Here is a 19610-nt window from a genome sequence, read left to right on the forward strand (position 1 = left end):
AGAATTACTCACTACTAGGAAAAGGCCTACTAATGGCGCACCAGTTTTGCCTACTAATGGCGTACTACTGGTGCGCCATTAGTATCACGCCACTAGTTATTTTTACTAATGTCGCACTAGTGGTGCGCCATTAGTATCTGGTATACTAATGGCGCACCAGTCCATGGTGCGCCATTAGTATAGGCCACGGTGCGCCATTAGTATTTTTGAATTTTGAAGGCGGGAAAATAGTAGTGGCGCACCGTCTAACCCCCACCGTGCACCATTGCTATTTTTGAATTTTGAATTTGGATCTGGATCGCGACTTTTTTGCCCATTTTTTGCTCGTTTTTTTGCACGATATTATTCCAAATTTTGTTCCCGTTTTTGGATCTTGTACGTTCTTTTGCCGTGTTCTTTTGCCGGAGAGGAGTTCGCCGGAGAGGAGGAGGAGGTGACCGTAGAGGCGCTCGCCTACATCACCGGAGAGGAGGAGGAGGTCGCCGGAGAGGAGTTCACCGGAGCATCGGAGAGGAGGAATGAGAAACCATGAGGGGATGGGAGGAGAGGAGGGAGGAGGAGCTCACCGGAGAGGAGGGAGGAGGAGCTCACCCGAGATGAGGGAGGAGGAGCTCACCGGAGAGGAGGGAGGAGGAGCTCACCGGAGAGGAGGTAGGAGAAACCGTGAGGGGAGAGGAGGAGAGGAGAGGAGGGAGGAGGAGGTCGCCGAAGAGGAGGAGGAGGTCGCCGGAGAGGAGGAGGAGGAGGGTAGTATGGTGGAGGAGAGAGGGGAAGATGGAGTGGAGGAGTGGAGGAGAGGTGGAGTGGAGGAGAAGAATGAAGAGGTAAGGAGGAGAGGACACGTCCAGCCATATATACGGCCATTACTATTTTTTTATTTATTTTGAATTTTGAAGGCGGGAAGATACTAATGGCGCATCATGGGCAGGTGCGCCATTAGTAACTTTTTTTATTTTTTTGATTTATTTTGAATTTTGAAGGCGGGAAGATAGTAATGGCGCACCATGGGCAGGTGCGCCATTAGTAAATTTTTTATTTTTTTGATTTATTTTGAATTTTGAAGGCGGGAAGATAGTAATGGCGCACCATGGGCAGGTGTGCCATTAGTAAGTTTGAATTTTTTTGAATTTTTTTGCCTCTCCAGATCTTAAAAGCCCCGTATCTTTTTTCTGTAACTTTTCGAGTAGATGATTTTTCATATAAAAAACTTTTTCATCCGAGTTCGTATGCAAAAGTTATGCCCATTTTTACAAATTCTGGAGAGATTTTGCAAAAAAGTCAAAAATTCATGTTTGTAAATTTTGCTCCACATATCACATGGGAATCTTTTTTTTTTATTTTTTGACATTTCTATCATTTTCTCTTTTTTTTGAAACTGAAAAGGCGGTCCGGGGGTGCATTCGGGGAAACGTTTGGGCCAAATTACTAATGGCGCACCGTGGGATGTGGTGCACCATTAGTATTTGCACACTAATGGCGCACCAACACATGGTGCGCCATTAGTATTTAGTAATGGCGCACCACATGTACAGTGCGTCATTAGTGTCCATTCCATCTATAGCCCTTTTCCTAGTAGTGACTTGTTGATGTTATTTTGCGTGCAACCCAATTAGTGTAAGGCTGCTACAGAATTTCACTACTGAGAATTTGTGACGTATACTGTAGCATATAGGAACCATCAAAGCATATTGTGTTAAGAGATGAATTAACAAGATTGTTGATAATTATTTTGCAGTGGAATGGATTCGTACCCACCCGGCGGTTTCTTAAGTTATTTTAAAAATTCGTCGATTCCTGCTATTTCACTGCAAACTTCTCATCAGCCACTCGTGCCACACAACATCAGTGTTGGTGGTGGTCATCCCTCATATGCTCCAGTCATGGCACCACATCCATCAATGCCACATCCATCAATGGCCAAAGCAGCCCTCCCCCTTCTGATGGCATGATTGCTGATAATGTTGAAGTCTATAGGACTGATAAGCGTTTACCATGGACAAAAGAAGAGGACAAAAGTCTATAGGTGCTCACATCCTTTATATGGATCTTATCGAATGAGTACTTGTTAACATTGGTACCATTTTCTTCAGATTTTCTTTGGGGGTCTTCTGATTGATTTGGAAGGAAGAATTCTTGGTATGAATTTCATAGATGAGAATGAAACTCCCTTTTTGCCCGTCCAGATTGTTGGGAGATGCCTGAAACACTTCAGAAAGTTTGGGTATGTTTTTCTTTTCCTTTGCTCTTGAACTTCTAACAGGATGATGTAGTTCGTAATACATGGGTTGCTCACTCATTTCTGAAGACCAAAACTATATAATCTGATTACCTATTTTACTGTAGAGTAGTACTTCCTCCGTCCCATAATATAAGACGTTTTCTGATACTACACTAGAGGCAAAAAACGTCTTACATTATGAGACGAAGTAGGAGTAGTACTATATAGCTGAATGTATTCCATTTTATGAAACCGTTATTTTATTTTATTTTGAAAGTGAAGGTATATTCCATTTTACATTGATAGAATATAGAGAAAATGAATTTTTGTCATGAGCACATGCGAATCAAACAACCATTGCTTGGAATAAGGGGCGAGGCGCTTCACATGTTGGAGTTAAAGGACTTGGAGAAAATATGCGCCTAGTGGAGCTCGAGTCACAGGGATATCTGCCGCCATCAAACGAAGTTTGGCGTCGAGCGGGGCTGGTCTCTGTAGATGGGATTGGCAAAGCGGAGCCTGTTCCCACGCCGAAGAGGCTTGACCGGGTGTGCTTAGTCCCGTACCTCTTGAGAGGTTTGTCTTTTCCAATCCATCCTTTCCTGCATTGTTAAACTTCTACGGCATCCAGCTTCATCACCTCACCCCTGCTTCGATCTTGCACATTGCCGGATACGTCGCCCTGTGTGAGATGTATCTGGGAATCGAGCCGCATTTTCAGTTGTGGCAGAAATATTTCTGCCTTGTTCCTCAGACCAGGAGCGAGGCTGTCCATGAGGTCGGAGGGGCTGTAGTGTGGAAGATCGCCAACCAGGGCTATCCAGAGGGATCACCCAAGGAGGATCCTGAATTTTGGACCTTTGAATGGTTTTATATTCACAACGTTTCCCTGTATGATCCAACTCGTCAGGGGCTCCCGTCGTATTCTTCGGAGCCACCAGTAAAGCGGCGTACTGGGCGCACAAAGGGCGGCGAAGAGAGCCCCCAAGTGGCTATGCTCGGCAACCGAGTTCGACTTTTCACGGAGCAGGGCCTGACAATGCCTGAAGTAACTGCCACTTTTCTCCTTCGCCGGGTCCAACCGCCGCAACAGCGATATCATCCCATTTGGGAATTTAACGGAGAGGATGACTCCACCCAAGCCATTACTATGCCCTTTGCCGATCGAAAAGCTCTGGCGGTCGTACTTGCCGATTTTTACCATGGAGACCAGCAGGCCTTTGCAACCATGAAGCTACGGGAAGGGTATAGTGCCAACACATCCATTGCTCTCCTAAGGGTGATCCTTCTTCGGAATACGCCTCTACTTTATGTGTCCAAAAACTGATCTTTTAATGAGCAGTATTAAATCAAGAGTAACAATTCTAGCGTTAGTATCTAAGTATCACACTGCCTCCATGATCTTTGATATTCCAAATTGTTTTAGTATCAAAGGACATCTTGGAGCTGAAAGAATTGTTTCAAGAACGACCGTATGTTGAAGATATTATGATATCTAAAACAATGTCCGATTGCAATGAGATAGAGTATAATTTAGTAAGATACATGTTCTCATACTGTACGAAAATATGTGACGGTTCGAGATGCTAGGCATCCTAATCTCCCAAAAGGTTTTGGTAGCTAACATTATACTTGTGATTCGTCCCTATGAGCTATAGTAGCTTGATCATGAAAGATGTAGGTAAAGTGTTAACTACATTAAAAGTTTACTAAATAACAGAACTCGGAAAACCGACAATCATTTGATGATGGTGAACCTCAAAAGTGCAAAGTCCAAAGGTTTTAGTGCTTGACTAACACACTTTTGGACTATGTGTCATGCGTATGGCGCCACTATTGATGTTGATAGAATATTCTAAAAACAGAAATGCTGAAAAAGGATCTGGAAAATATTTTGGCAGAAAATAAAAAACTGGAATTGTCCAGCTCGGATATATAGAAGATACACACATTATGGGTGTATTCATTGCTTGCTAAACAATGTGGTTCTTGGGTATTGGATACTGGATTGGTTGGTATGAAGTTTCATAACAACACAATACAAGTTGTGGGTGGTCATGCCAGTACCAATTTTAGGATGGTAATTTCAAGAATCAGAAGTTCAGGGTTCAGTTCCCACTACCCCGCAAAACTCAAGATTTAAGACAGACATCACAAGTTGGAAGACGTACAGCCAACCACAAGTTACAGCACATAGATCCAGAGTTCCCAACAAATAGAAACCTGAGTTACTAGCACCAAGCTAAGCGACGATAAAGGTTAAGTGTAACACTTTCGAAGAGCACATGTTCCAAAATATGGGATAGCAAAAGTATCATTTCCGTGCTTCTACGAGCCAGATACAGCTTATGCACATGGATCAGCTTCAGGAAAGATGTTTACTCCTTGATCAACAGTTAGACCATCAGCTTCACCAGCTCGCACAAACATAGTGAATAATTAGTTCTACTCCATGATTGATGATTAAGTTATGCTGCAGTTATCACTTACAGTCCTAGGCATGGAAAGTATGTCCAAACTTCTGCACCACAGTATAATGTCTTCCACATTGGCAAGTTCCTACTGGTTTGTACCTCAGATGATACTGCTCAATCAATTTGACCAGTTCTTGTCGCAATGCAGCAGCACTTTCGGGTGGATACCAATCCCTATTTATGCCCTACAAAAGGGGGATTAGACAAATGAGCCATGAGCATATGCACTGTAGGATCTCCCCCCATACAATTTTCATCAAGAAATAAAAAACTAGAACATGTAATGACTTGGTGACTATTATGCTGAAAGCGGCCCAACACACAAAACCTTAACAATGTCTTCCAACTGAGCTGCATGGACACATGTAATGACTTGCTGAATATTATAACAAGAAAAGAAGGCATAGTCGGCTTCCTCCTGCTGTGAAACCTGGCAGTAAAAGGTAAGATTGTAAGACTAATAACAATATCGAACAGAATAACAAACCATCAAGCAAATAATTTTGAATTTTCAAATGCAAGGAAGGAGAGCTGCCCATTCTATTGAGAAAGCTGAATGAAAGTACTTACCTCAACTACATCCCTCTTGATTTCTTGGCCATCGCCACCCAACACATTTGTTACAAAGCTGTCAATAATATACTAGGTTTCAGAGTGTACCACAAAAATGTACACTATAGATGCAAATTTGTTTTGACTTAGCATACAACACATAGTGCAGCCGCTAAACGTTCCTAACTTTTGGGAATAGTTACCTTTCAGCAATATCAAAAACACAGTCTGAGTTGTCCTTTTCCAGTGAATCCATCAAGTACATGGTGGTAGTTGCACTCTTTCCACTGGAAGGCCTATATATGACAATCAGGCCCCAGTGTTGTCTAATCAATTGGGAACATAAGAGAAGAACTTGATCAGCAAGATAGTATTCTCAAAATGCTAACTGACAGTGGTCATTGCTGTAATACAGGATAGTTAATTTTTAACAAAATAGAGAACAAAATTTCTTACCTCGAGGATTCAAACACAAAGAGAAATAGGTACTTGATGCGATCTAGGGCTACCCCTCTCCTCTGAAGTGCAGATTTTAACCATGATTTCTGCTTAGGAAGAAACCAAGATATATTAGGCAAGAAATAGTTAGTGACAGGGAGGCAATAGAGCTTGGAAATTTATGAATGTTACCAATTTCTCAAAATCCTTTGTAACTAGCTTGGACCAGAAAAATGGGCTGCAAACATCATACTGTTGCAATATTTCACTTGGCAAATCAAGAGATGGGAAAATTCCATTGAAATGTCTTCAAGAGGTAAATAAATGAGATGTTAAAAAGGGAACAAACAGGAACCTAGAAACGTTGCATCCCAAAAGAGCGATACTTACCCAGTGTACATTTCAAGAACTCTGTCAATGACAAAGCCCCCTTCTAAGGAATAAAAGTCAGAATAGTAAAGACTGGGATTGGAATCCTGGTAATCATCGCCGGCAGGATATTCATGTCAGGCCCACTCTTTTTGGAACCTTAATTGGTTAACTGGACTAAGTCACTGCTTACATTCACTTTGCGACGACACTTCGACAATTTTTTCTTGTTGATTCCCATGCAATCATTGATAGCTCAATCGATTGGCTTGAGCACATCAAGGGATTTAACCATTGGTTTCACAAAAGCTACTATATTATCGGAGTATTCTAGATCAGAGCATGGGATGTCACTTTTTCAAGAACCTCATAGGGCAAGTTGTACTCCTCTAGCAACTCCTTCAACTCTTTCAGAATTGCAGCTTTCCTCTCCGGTATAAATTCAAATGCCTTTTTATATTGGTTCTGGAAGCAATGAAGATTCTGCAGCTGAACAAGTAGAAAATATTAGTATTTTAAATATGCTGAAATAAAGACAAAAGAATATAGAAGAGGACAAATTTTTTTTGACTTACCTACTGTTTTAAGCCTTCAAAATTTTCAACCTCACTACCCTTTTCTTTACTGTTTACATCGACCTCTACAAGGTGTCCAATGTTATTATCAACCTCATCGTCAAAAACATCATCTTCAGTACCTTTGCCCAGTTTGTAATCTGTTTCCATATTATAAACCTTTTCTGCTGCATAACAACTATCCTCGAGTTTCTTGATCTGCAAAAAATCTAGCATTTCACATATGCCGATATGAAGGCAAAAAATGTTGAGTATGTAAGTCAGCACTCACAGGTACAATGTCATATTGGCCCGCATATTCCTTTATGAATTTGAAATGGCAATCCTCTATATGTTGTATCCGTGGGAAACCATCAGCGGGTATCCATGGGAGAGCATGATTGTGCAGTTTAGCCAGATCTACCATGTCAAGGAAAATAATCTGTAGAGAAACATGTGAAAACGTATGTAAGTTAAAAAAATATTGGTAAGTAAAATCAAGGCAACACGAATCATTTAGAGGTTATTAGGTTGCTTACATACAGCAACACTGCAGATCCAATCAGATTTTTCGACCCATTTCTCAGATCTTTGATGCCCTTTACCAGTAATTTGACAGTTAATTCAGTGAAGTTCCATTCCACTGTTTTATCAATATCTTCCACCATTTTCATTAACCTTAAATCTATAACTGACTGAGAACAAGGGGCCAAGAGCCAAGCCAGTATGGCATACATATATACTTTGCATGTGTGTTTCCTCTTGTTCCCGCAGTCACGGAGTTGCTCATAGAAACTTTCCACATTCTTAACTGGAATATTCAATCCCCTTTTGCACTTTGAACTATGTTTTCTATTACCAGAATTTTCAATCGGAAATGTTTTCCCTTTGTTCATTACACCATACCCCTTAGCTGCAGCCTCAAATAAGTCAATCTAAACAGGGTCATCCCCGGGCCCCAATCTTAATGTGTAGTTGTCAGTGTCAACTCTGTTTAACAGAAAGGTAGTCAGACTATCAGGTGGTTTGGTCATGATGAGAAACAGAAAAGAGCGACCAGAAGACTAAAATTAGGCAACACCTTATTGGTAAAATTCACAACCAAACCAGCTGATAGTCTGACAACCTTTCTGGTAACAGAGTTAACACTGACAACTACACATTAAGATTGGGCCCCAAGGATGACCTGTTGGCATTGACTTATTTGAGGCTGCAGCTAAGGGGTATGGTGTAATGAACAAATGGAAAACATTTTCGATTGAAAAATTTGGTAATAGCAAACATAGTTCCAAGTGCAAGAGGGAATTGGATATTCCAGTTAAGAACGTGAAAAGTTTTTATGAGCAACTCCGTGACGCAGGAACAAGAGGAAGCGCACCTACAAACTATATATGTATGTCATACTGGCTTGGCTCTTGGCCCCCTGTTCTCAATCAGTTATAGATCTAAGGTTAATGAAAATGGTGGAAGATATTGATAAAATAGTGGAATGGAACTTGACTGAATTAACTGTCAAATTACTGGTAAAGGGCATCAAAGATCAAAGAAATAGGTCAAAGATCTAATTGGATCTCCAGTGTTGTTGTATGTATGTAACTTAATAACCTCTAAATGTTTCAAATTGGCCTGGATTTTACTTACCAATATTTTGTCAACTTACATACATTTTCACATGTTTCTCTACAGATTATTTTCCTTGACATGGTAGATCCGGCTAAACTGCCCAATCATGCTCTCCCATAGATATATACCCGCTGATGGTTTCCCATGGATATAGCATATAGACGATCGCCATTTCAAATTCATAAAGGCATATGTGGGCCAATATGCCGCAAATTTTTCACTGATGGTCTTAATCTGACCACCGCTTATCTTATTATCATTGGCATGCAAGGCAGTGACCTGGGTTTTTTGCTCACTATCGAGGAAAAGAATTATGCCTTCTTGTTTTTGAGTGTTAGGATCTTCTTCAGTGATAGCACAAAATAGCTGCAAAAACTAACATGTATTAGAATGTTGATGTATTATCATTGAGTGTATTATGAGTAGAATACTGGACTACTTACGAATCTCTGCTCTACCCTCCATCTTTTTTGCTGCTCCCGATCTCTTTCTTAATCACTTGCACAAATTCTTCATCCAACTGCACTCAAAAATAATTTGCTATCAGACCAGCTTTTAACTGACAACCAAGGCTATGTTTCTTGCACAAAACTTACCTGATGTTGTGGTTGGATAATTATTCTTTTATTATTATTGCCGTTCTTGTTATCATCCTGCTTGAGGCATTCAACAAAAACACCCAGAAGATTCGGGGCACTCTTAGGATCCTCTATACACTTCAGCAGCTGAGCCCCCGTCATGATAGTCCCACCCAAATTTAACACTTCATCACCATTGCTTCACCAATTAAAAACAATATATGAGTTTACTGATAAAACTAAACAGGCGAACCCCTGTCTCACCGAATGCAATGCCTAGGCTGTCAATACAAACATCTAACGGAGCCTAGCAGAGTCAAAAGTTCAGTGAATAAATGAATAAACTTACTATTTCTCTTTGAGAAGTTTACAGATCTCCTCACAGTCTGTAGCAGGCAATAATTCCTTTACCCCAAAAGTAACGGGAGACACCGCTTTGGCGGAAAAGTTCCTCTTCCTCTTGTCATGTCTCTCTTTTGGTGTCATTACTGTTGTATTCTTATCAGCAGTATTCTTATCAGCACTCCTATTCCAGCAACGTTTCCTTGCTGGTGTCCTTGCTATTGTATCAGCAATATTCTTATCAGCACTCTTCTTACCACCTTCCTGAGCCTTTTCCTTGTCATCTTCCTTTTCTTCTGTATCGGATCTCACGGAAGAGTCTTCAATGTCTGTTGTATCGGGGTTACGGTTACCACCTTCCTTGTCATCTTCCCTTTCTGCTGTATCGGAGCTCACGGAAGAGTCTTCACTGTCCTCATCCACCTCTTCTTTTTCTGCTTTATCGGAGTTCACAGGAGAGTCATCCATCTCTTCGGCGTGGACAGTCTCTCCCTCATCCATCACTACCTCTTCGGAGATCACGGGAGAGCCTTCAGTGTGCTCATCCATCTCTACAGGACTGCCTCGAGGAGAAACGTGGGCTTCGCGCTGATGGGCAGTGTCAGCTACAACGGCTAGAGTGCTGTCCTGGACAGTGTCTCGAGGAGAAACGTGGGCTTCAGACTGATGGGCAGTGTCAGCTACAACTATGCCCTCATCCATCTCTTCGTCCTGGACAGTGCCTCGAGGAGAAATGTCCTGGACAGTGTCAGCTATAACGGCACCCCGAAGTTCCTCAGCCTCGTTAGCATCAACTGTTGTGTGGGCATCGCACTGATTGGGACCCCGAAGTTCCTCAACCTTGTCAGTGTGTGGAGGAGGAACTTCCTCAACCTTGTCAGTGTCAGTACTGTGGGCAGTGTCAACTGTACTGTCAGCTTCATTGACTTTGGTCCTTGGATCATCCAGGAGGCGTTTTACAAGCTTCTTTCTAAACTTTAACACCTCAGCCTGCATATTTGAGGCATTAATTATTTGTTCTAGAATTTGAATAGAACAAAAATTAAAAAGAACAAGGCTTAGTGTTTACCTAGGTGATGCCATATATCTTCATTTCCTTAGACCGTTTGATATATAATAAAACATGAAATCCACAATCAAAACTACAACAATTGCAATTGATTACCACATAATTATTTGTTCTAGAATTTGAGGTATCCACTTACTTGTTGTCTTGAGGCTCAACATCTGGAATTTCGTGAGCATACGAAGAGATGTCGATGCCGTGCTTACTCAAATATGACTCCAGCCCCTTTAACACAGTATTTGCCTGCTTTTGATGGAAACCTGGAGCAGAGTAAAGGACATACTTCGTCTTCATCTTGACGGAAACAACAACCAAGGAAATGTGACCATCATCAACAATTGGAGCAAGTATCTGAAAAAACACTACTGTCAAACTCAGACATGGAAAATTTTCATATGTAATCAACAATAAACAGGAAGAGAATAATTGGTAGTGTTGCAATTGCAGAGGATGCAAAGGCTTTGGAATCAGAAATATACAAAAAGAACAATGCTCCTTAATGCTATACAATTGGACATAACATTATGTCACTATCTTTCCGGTGTTTCTTGAAAGGAGGCGCTTGCCAATAATGCAAGAAAAGATTATCAAGAACTTAATGAACGCAAATACAGCATACCCTGCCCCACAGAGGCAAATGAAAAAGATCTGATGACCACAAGACAAGGATGACTAATTAGTGTGGCAACATGCCAACAACCTTGATCAACCCTGGAACCATGCTGACCACAGAAAGTAGGAGATCAACAGATGCTTGGTTCAGATTGATACTTGAACCCCAGATGCCCTTCAAGAAAAAGAGTTCCAAATCAAAGAATATGCAGTCAACTGAAAGAATGCTATTCAACTCTTTTTTTCTATCACACTAGTACAGAACCGGCCTTTAGTGCCGGTTCGTGACGGGCTTTAGTGCCGGTTCGCCAACCGGCACTAAAGAGTGGGGACTAAAGGTCCCCTCCCTTTAGTACCGGTTCGTCACGAACCAGCGCTAAAGTGCCACCACGTTGCACGAGCCAGGCCCGTTTGCGTGGAGTCATATTTGAGTAAGCACGGCATCGACATCTCTTCGTATGCTCACGAAATTCCATATGTTGAGCCTCAAGACAACAAGTAAGTGGATACCTCAAATTCTAGAACAAATAATTATTTGGTAATCAATTGCAATTGTTGCAGTTTTGATTGTGGATTTCATCTTTTATTATATATCGAACGGTTTAAGGAAATGAAGATATATGGCATCACCCAGGTAAACACTAAGCCTATGAGTGTTGACTTACATACTCAACATTTTTGCCTTCATACCGGCATATGTGAAATGCTAGATTTTTTTTTGCAGATCAAGAAACTCGAGGATAGTTGTTATGCAGCAGAAAAGGTTTATAACATGGAAACGGATTACAAACTGGACAAAGGTATTGAAGATGATGTTTTTGACGATGAGGCTGACAATGACATTGGACACCTTGTAGAGGTTGATGTAAACAATAAAGAAAAGGGCAGTGAGGTTGACACATTTGAAGGCTTAAAACAGCAGGTAAGTCAAATACAAAAATTGTCCTCTTCTATATTCTTTATCTCTATTTCAACTTATTTGAAATACTAATATTTTCTACTTGTTCAGCTGCAAAATCTTCATTGCTTTCAGAACCAATATAAAAAAGCATGTGAATTTATAGCGAAGAGGAAAGATGCAATTCCGAAAGAGTTGGGAATTGCTAGAGTACAACTTGCCCAATGAGGTTCTTGAAAAAGTGGCATCCCATGCTCTGATCCAGAATAGGGATTACTCCAATAATATAATAGCTTTTGCGAAACTATTGGTTAAATCCCTTGATGTGATCAAGTCAATTGATTGCATGGGAATCAAGAAGAAAAAATTGTCGAAGGGTCATCGCAAAGTGAATGCAAGCAGTGACTTGGTCCAGTTAACAATTGAAGGTTTCGAAAAGTGGGTCCGATATGAATATCCTGCTGGCGATGATTAAAAGGATTCCAATGCTAGTCTTTATTGTTCTAACCTTTGTTCCTTAGAAGGGGCCTTTGTCAGTGACAGAGTACTTGAAATGTACACTGGGTAAGTATCGCTCTTTTGGGATGAAACGTTTCTAGGTTCCTCTTTGTTCCCTTTTTTTACAGCTCATTTATTTAACTCTTGTAGATATTTCAATGGAATTTTCCCATCTCTTGATTTGCCAAGTGAAATATTGCAACAATATCATGTTTGAAGCTAGTTACAAAGGATCTTCTCTTGCACTTGGAACTATGTTTTCATGGAAATTATGTTTTCTTGGTAATGAAATGGGGAGTACATATTTCTTAAGATGTTCATTTCAACTTCTTACGCGTGAAACATGTTATTTATTTTAATTGATACCACGTGCATTGCAGGTGCACTGTTACTAGTATACATACAAACAACATAACAACACAATGAAAGACAATACTTCACATGAGGTGGATAGTCACCTTCTGTACTTAAATGCCATGTGCATGGGGGAAGCTGTCATGTACTTCTTCACGGACACACAGTTTTTCAGCTTGAAGTGATCCAGTCCTCAGACCATGCCATGGCTGCAGAACTCTCCTACACATATCACATCATTGATCATTCAATATATTTACTAACAATAGATCAACTAGAAATATAGATGACATAAAACTACATAGAACTAAACATGTGAGACAAGTAACATCAGCTACACAGAACCCAGGGTAGCAAAAGCAAGTTTGGTAACACCCAGGGAACCGTGACCAACATATATTAAGGGGATTAGAACTGCTTAGTCGCAGCTAGTGGCTACAACAAATAGCTGGTTTCTGGTGGCTCAGATGAATAGGATGTGACCCTCCTATCAGCGGTTAATACTCGAACGAGCCAACCGTGTAGCCATCGTGGCTACCACTGATCAGTTGGGTAGTGGCAGCATAATTTTAGCATCTCCCAAGTATCCATCCAATAAACTTATCAATTTAAGAACCATAAAATGTTAGCTACGACCTATGATATCCTAATTTCAATCTCAAGTCCTGACCTAATATCTTCACAATAAAGAAATGATAAGAGAGTGGTAGAATATTGTTTAGTATCTTGGCAACATGCGACTGAACTAAATAAATTCCAAGTAATACAAGTAAGAACTTTAATACATACCCAAATTCATTGAAGTGCTTTAAGCATTTCTGGAGGATAGTGATTGGTAAGAAAGGAGCTCCATCCTTATAAAAAAAGCTCATGCCTATGAATTTTCCATCAGCAGCAATAATGGGGCTCCCAATTCCAGCCTAGCACAGAATACAATGGCTGTGAACATGCTTTGTTTAGAATAATATATTTCATATTTAGGTACGCTATATAATATAGTTCAATATGAACAATTTTGAAGATATTATGTATGAATATCTTACTAATGCGAACAAAAAAGTCCTGCTCTAGTCATATTACCAGTTTCTTTTTATTAATCTTTCTATGGAGCGATAAAAGATTACGGTAAATACCTTTGTGTCCTTACAAGTAAATGCCATGAGTTGCTGGCAATCGTATTTGCAAGTTTTGTACAACAGTGTCCCACCTGTAGCCATTAATTCTCCAGATTCAAAAACTCGTCCATAGCTACCAGTTTACTTTGGGAGAATTTGACAATTATTTGACAATAGCTAGCACCTCATTATGAAAGCATGCTGCACGAAGTTCTGGAAAAGCCTTGGTGTTCACAACAACAATATTATAATAAAGATCATATTTCCACAGTTTTCCTACAACAAGCTTGCCATTGGGCAGGCGCACCTTAATCTGCATGCAAGTACAAACTGTATCATCTTCATCTCATGGGCATAACAAAGCAATAGGATGGAAAATTGACTAGTAGCACTAACCTCCAGTTTATCAAGCATCTTACTTTCATCTTCAGAGGATCTAATCAAGCTCGCAGAGGTTAGAATGCTCATGCTGGATGTTGTGTGCTGTATGATTGTGCCTGTGCATGTTAACTGTCTAGTTTTACCTACACAGGATCAAAGTTTTTGTTACTGATTAACCTAAAAAACTTGGAATCCCTATAACCAAACGATTGCATTGTTACCCTTAAAAGCAGCAAGTGAAACAATGGATTGACATAGGCTCAAAGCAAGCAACTTAGTACTGGTTTGCTCTTCACTGTAGCCATCTAAATTTCCAAAGCAGAGCTCAAATGTATTCACCAAGCGCATGCCCCCTAATTGAAGAAACATACCATACCATGAGGGCTAGAATAAATATCTTGAAACATATGAAAATAACGGGAGGGGAGAATCATAAAAATGGAAAATAATAACTTGCCAGCAATCTTAGATGGCATAGGATAACCACGGGGAAGTAGGCTCTTGCGTAATATGCGTGAAAGGTCTGGTGCAATAGGTGAAAATGTGTATCAATTAGCATTCGGAGCCAATATGCAAGATAAAACTGGCACATGCCAAAATAAAAGGAATAACTTTTGGTCAGACAAGTTTCAACCAAACAAAAAAAATAATCACATGAGTAACATGTTTCTGTCGAACAAGACTTTTAACATTGAACCAACCTAGGAAGCAATGTTTCATTTCATTAGTACGTTTTTATGTTGCATATATTTTAAAATGATGTTTTCGTTTATCGGAAGAAATAATTTCAGGGATGTCCGATCCAATACTAGGATCGAACGCTTCCAATCCCTAGGTGTCCTCAAAACAAACAAACCATCCCTCGGAGGCGGAGAATCTGCAGGTAATGAACAAGTAATAGCATTAATAATATATTTTAACTAGTTCCATTATAATTCACAATTCAACAGGGACCAGGAATGGCTCACCTTCTCGGTTGGAGTTGGACTGTAAAGAAGCCTTTCTCTTCTTACATGTGCTTGCTTCTCCTCCCGTGCGTGTACATTCTTGATTCTTTGTAGGCATGTCCTGGACCTATAATGAAAGAATGCCCTAATTATTGGCATAGCATAGTTATAACTAAAAGCTCAAGTGGAAGTTGACCTATATCTAATGAAGATCCTGACTGCACCATATGCTTTTAGGACTTTTTTTTGACGAAAAGGCAGGATCACTGTTTTTCATCGCGCTTAGAAGGAATAAAGGTTTACAAATTGCACGAGAAGTACAAGGGAGGGAGTTTAGGTCATATAGTTACATCAATCTGGTTCTAAGGGTCTTCCGGACAATTTTTTTTATCAGGACAAAAATTGCATGTAAATATATGATGTATTATGGTGTGAATCAGTAGAATATCGACCTTTAAGTTTCTCTTCATGAAATCTCAAGTCATGCTAGGAGAAACTCAGTAAACTCAGGTCATGCAAGGTACTATCCACCGGAAGCGTGACCGGCCCGCATCGGGCAGTGCATGCAAGAAGACGAAGAGAGGATGAGGCAGTAAACCAGTTTCCGCAAGACTCGCCAGAGACGTGGAAGAGAAACCAGGATGGCTGTCGGCGCAGATCGACGAAGCTATTAGTGCTTGAGAGGAGGGCAGAGGCGCGGCGACAGGGTGGGACGGGAAGCTGCGCCCCTTCCCGGGTAGTGCTCTCCGCCGCCAATAGGAGGGGGGATTGGGGACGGGGGCGTGGCGCCGGGGAGTTGGCTATAGGGCTACGAAGAGGACGGCAATCCTTTTTCGGATGGCAAATTTTAGCAGATCCAGGGCCCGGCCCGGAAAATTCCAGCTGATAATGCGGGTTTTGCTTGTTTGACGGCCCGAACCACATATTGGGCTGGCCTGTAAAAAAATATGAGGCCGGCCTGATGAGCATGCCGGCTCGGCCCGCCATGGGCCAGCCATGGCACGGGCTAAACGGGTTGTGCCCAGCACGCGGCATGTCTAGGGCCGTACCTGTGCCTAGAGGCGGGGCACATGGGCCGGCACAAAATGGCCTATTATTTATATATACTAGATGATACCCCGTGCATTGCTGCGGAACTTTCTATCTTCTATGAGTGGATTTGGAGAAAAACTTGTGCCTAATGAATGAATAGGAAATATGGCATGAGCTTAAGATACAATGAGTTATTGATATTTACATTCGTATTGTTAAAGAATCTATATGTTTGTATGAACATAAAGAGATTTCACACTACAGTGTAGTTGTTTCAATCCTCATTTGTTCAAATTGGCAGGTAAGAGCACGGAAAGAATTTTAGTATAATGGATTGGATTATAATGACTTGGGAAAAAAATGAAATATGGACATAACAATAAACTATGGCGCCCATATGATTGTAGCGATAAAGAGCACCTAAAATTTAGCATCAAGCAAGGCATGAGCTAAAGCTGAGATATATGCTCCAAACATCCAGAGGTATCAAGCAATATTGTAAGCAAATAGTTAGTATAGCCTGAGAATGAGAACAATTTATATAAGCCTGGTAGCTGTAGGTTGTATTTTCTACACAGAATTCCCGACTTCGGATATTTTTATCTTTTTTGTTCCAACCAAAGCAACAATTTCTAAAAGGCTTGTAGATGTAGTAAATACCCAGCAAGTGCATGTTGACTTTTAATTTCATAAGCAGGCAGCACTGTATACAGAGCAACCAGAGCGGCAAGGATTAAAAGAAGAGAACATCTAGAGAGAAAAGTAAAGGTCAGGGGAGAGACAGAAGTATACACCATGCATCTTGTTAATCGATGAGTTTCTTACAATATGCAGCCTGCACTTTCTACTTACAGAACTGAAGCACAACTACTACATTTTTTTAAAGGAACAGAAATACAATTATGTATTACTAACAGGCCTGGGTTGTCCTTGGCGGCCTTGATTCTTGAAAGAACCTGAAATAAAGAATAAGATGGGGCTTGTACATACCAAACCTGCCAAATAGTTATATATGAATTTGGGAAGTAGGATTAGGTTGCACATCAAGAAGCGCTAATTCGTTGTCAGGCCCTTATCTGAAAAACAACATCCTCTCAAGAAACAAGACAAAGAAACATGAGCATCTGAGACTGGGCAATGACGGTCGAGCAAAATTGAATATTGATATGTAGTATTAATCAAGCAAACAAAAGATGGAGAAGTAGAACATTGTGTACCTATAGCATGTATGGTTGCACATGGATAAAACTACTGAAGGACAGGAGTACATCGCCTTCAACTGTAGAAGCGTTATAGTCGTAGTCTCCTCGCCCAGTTAAACGTAGCAAGCACCTCAGAGTTATAGCAAGCGCCAACAAACATGATAATACCAGATCTGCAGAAACACCAAATCAAGCAAATCATGAGACAAGCAAACCAGATCCAGAACAGATCGAAGGCTCGAGCTCACCATCGATACACATGAAACCCAAAACTACAACAGTAAATAGGTGCATGAAGTGACCGGCCAATCATCAGAAGATATGCTCACGCTCTTCTTCAGGTTGGGTTTGCGGACTTTGATAGCGACGGCGAGGACACAGGTTTGGATGGGATGATTCGGCTGCACGGAGACGGCCGCATCGATCAATCCTATTCCTTCCACGGAAACGGTGATGCATATCCAACGCGAGCGTAATAAAAAGAAAAGATTTGTTTTTGAGGTTTGTTTGATGCTGAGGTGGACTATTGATGACGTGGATAGCTTGCATGTTAAGATAAATACCATAGTGGGGATGGACTTCTTAAGTATACTAGACGACACCCCATGCGTTGCCGCGGGAGTTCTATCACTGCATAGGAGGACGATCATGGAGTGAAGAATAGTAAACCATGAAAAGAAATATAATATAGATTTGTTTGATTCATTTTAATGCAATTTTATGAAATCAGACATATATATTTGTCTGTTGTAGAGTGTCTCCAATGGGAATTGAATGTATCTTTTATTTCGGAATTTTTTTTTCACTTACGTAAAAAGGAACATGTAGTCTGATAAGATTTGTCACATAATAATTGAAGATAATATAATTTGATTGGCTATTAGGAATGCATCTTGCCAGGAAACAAAGAGACTCCATGCCACTTAATTAATGGACGAGGCAAATCTTTTGCTTCATGTCAGATAATTTTGCGACCCTTACTATGTTAATGCGTCCAAATAGAAATTAGCTTCCACTGTTTACCTTGGTACATTTTTCAACAAAGAATAACATTGGTGTATAGAAAATGGCATAGTTCCTGAAAAATGTGGGCATGTGTTTTACTGAAATAAATGCCTGGAAACCTGAAGGTGTGACTCAGGCGGTCAGGCCTGCCAAAAAAAACTAACATGGATGCAGGTTTGGTTATCTGTAAAAGGAACGCACACCCTTCAAAGGAAACGCACAAAATATGCACACATCTAGCAGCAACTCATGCATACATTTTAGAATTTGTGCATTTGTACATAACCTTGCCACAAACCAATCGCCAGTGTCAGAAATTACTAAAAGGGTGCAAAAGGAACATGCATATGCAGTTATATATGCATGCATTAGGAACCGCAAAGCACATGCATCAGTTATTCAGTACAGTACCGAAAGTTTAGGCACAGACGCCGAGATCTGGAGAAAGATCGAAGGGAGCAAACTCATCTTCATGCTCCTACCTTGGACGACAGAGGTGCTACTTGATTGGGATCAAGTAGACTTGCCCATGCTCTGCGCGGCATCCATCAGCGCGCCGCCAAACTACACCCTGCGGCCGCCGCACTCGTTCCCAGAGATCCTGATTTGGAATTAGAACTTCCAATAAAGTTGACTCAAAAAAATCAGTTAGATATGAAGATACAAGGAGGAAGGAGAGCCCGCACCTCTGGCGCAGATGATGCTGGAGGAGGACGTCGGGGATGTCACGTGTGGTTCACTAAGAGGTCAGATCAACGGCAAGGCGGGGGGGGGGGGGGGGGGGGGCTTGGGCCAACATAGTTCGCACCGACGGCCATGGCTCTAGGCTCTAGGTCGACAACAGCATAAAGTGGAGAGCTGCATAAATAGAGGGAAGAAGAGGAGAATCACAAGGATCGCGGTGGATATTTATTGATTTGGGGAGATAAAAGGAACCATGGGTGGAAGGTAGAGGAAGAGATGAAACACCAAGGGGTGGAAGAGACTAAAAACGCTTCGAGGCCGGCGGCCGTGCGGAAGAGTCGTCGATTGTTTTTTTTTTGAGCAATAGTCGTCGATTGGTGGGGATGACTGTGGGGATGTGGAGGCCTAAATTACAGTCCAATAGACCTAAAAATAAAGCCAAATAGGCTAAAAACATGCAGCCCAACATGCTAAACGTGGCATGGGCCGGCTCATTTAATAACCACGGCGTGTCTGGGCTCGAGAAGCGACGCATGTGGGCCGGCACGGCATGGCCTGGCTATTAAACGTGCCACGGCGGGTCGTATCGTGCCAGGCATGATTAGCACGGGTCGTGCCATGCCGGGCTGGCGCGTTTGGCTAGCTCTGGAGCGGACTAGGGTTATGGA

The 19610-nt window shown here is 41.2% G+C and overlaps 3 protein-coding genes and 2 long non-coding RNA genes across 5 annotated transcripts; all 5 read right to left on the reverse strand.

Moving 5' to 3' along the window:
- Window positions 1-4369: 4369 nt before the first annotated feature.
- On the reverse strand, window positions 4370-5939 carry LOC123106297 (uncharacterized). The gene is made up of 6 exons (XM_044528500.1): window positions 5701-5939; window positions 5448-5570; window positions 5263-5320; window positions 5021-5122; window positions 4709-4877; window positions 4370-4626 (listed from the first exon to the last, which is right to left on the reverse strand). The coding sequence occupies exons 2-5, from the start codon at window positions 5507-5509 to the stop codon at window positions 4713-4715; spliced, it is 387 nt and encodes a 128-aa protein (XP_044384435.1). The 5' UTR covers window positions 5510-5570; window positions 5701-5939; the 3' UTR covers window positions 4370-4626; window positions 4709-4712.
- A 2491-nt stretch (window positions 5940-8430) lies between these two features.
- LOC123106298 (chromatin-remodeling ATPase INO80-like) lies at window positions 8431-9947 on the reverse strand. Its single transcript, XM_044528501.1, has 4 exons — window positions 9156-9947; window positions 8825-9005; window positions 8672-8748; window positions 8431-8594 (listed from the first exon to the last, which is right to left on the reverse strand). The coding sequence occupies exons 1-3, from the start codon at window positions 9848-9850 to the stop codon at window positions 8683-8685; spliced, it is 942 nt and encodes a 313-aa protein (XP_044384436.1). The 5' UTR covers window positions 9851-9947; the 3' UTR covers window positions 8431-8594; window positions 8672-8682.
- Window positions 9948-9996: 49 nt separating this feature from the next.
- On the reverse strand, window positions 9997-13498 carry LOC123106299 (uncharacterized). The gene is made up of 5 exons (XR_006451289.1): window positions 13366-13498; window positions 12681-12798; window positions 10354-10565; window positions 10218-10244; window positions 9997-10138 (listed from the first exon to the last, which is right to left on the reverse strand). It is a non-coding gene; the product is annotated as an uncharacterized lncRNA (long non-coding RNA).
- A 226-nt stretch (window positions 13499-13724) lies between these two features.
- LOC123106300 (uncharacterized) lies at window positions 13725-15177 on the reverse strand. Its single transcript, XM_044528502.1, has 6 exons — window positions 15041-15177; window positions 14929-14949; window positions 14530-14595; window positions 14294-14425; window positions 14088-14215; window positions 13725-14004 (listed from the first exon to the last, which is right to left on the reverse strand). The coding sequence occupies exons 1-6, from the start codon at window positions 15135-15137 to the stop codon at window positions 13855-13857; spliced, it is 594 nt and encodes a 197-aa protein (XP_044384437.1). The 5' UTR covers window positions 15138-15177; the 3' UTR covers window positions 13725-13854.
- Window positions 15178-17293: 2116 nt separating this feature from the next.
- On the reverse strand, window positions 17294-19028 carry LOC123106301 (uncharacterized). Its single transcript, XR_006451290.1, has 3 exons — window positions 18945-19028; window positions 18741-18859; window positions 17294-17426 (listed from the first exon to the last, which is right to left on the reverse strand). It is a non-coding gene; the product is annotated as an uncharacterized lncRNA (long non-coding RNA).
- Between the last annotated feature and the right edge of the window lie 582 nt (window positions 19029-19610).

Source organism: Triticum aestivum, chromosome 5A (genome assembly GCF_018294505.1).
Source record: "Triticum aestivum cultivar Chinese Spring chromosome 5A, IWGSC CS RefSeq v2.1, whole genome shotgun sequence".
Lineage (NCBI taxonomy): Eukaryota > Viridiplantae > Streptophyta > Magnoliopsida > Poales > Poaceae > Triticum > Triticum aestivum.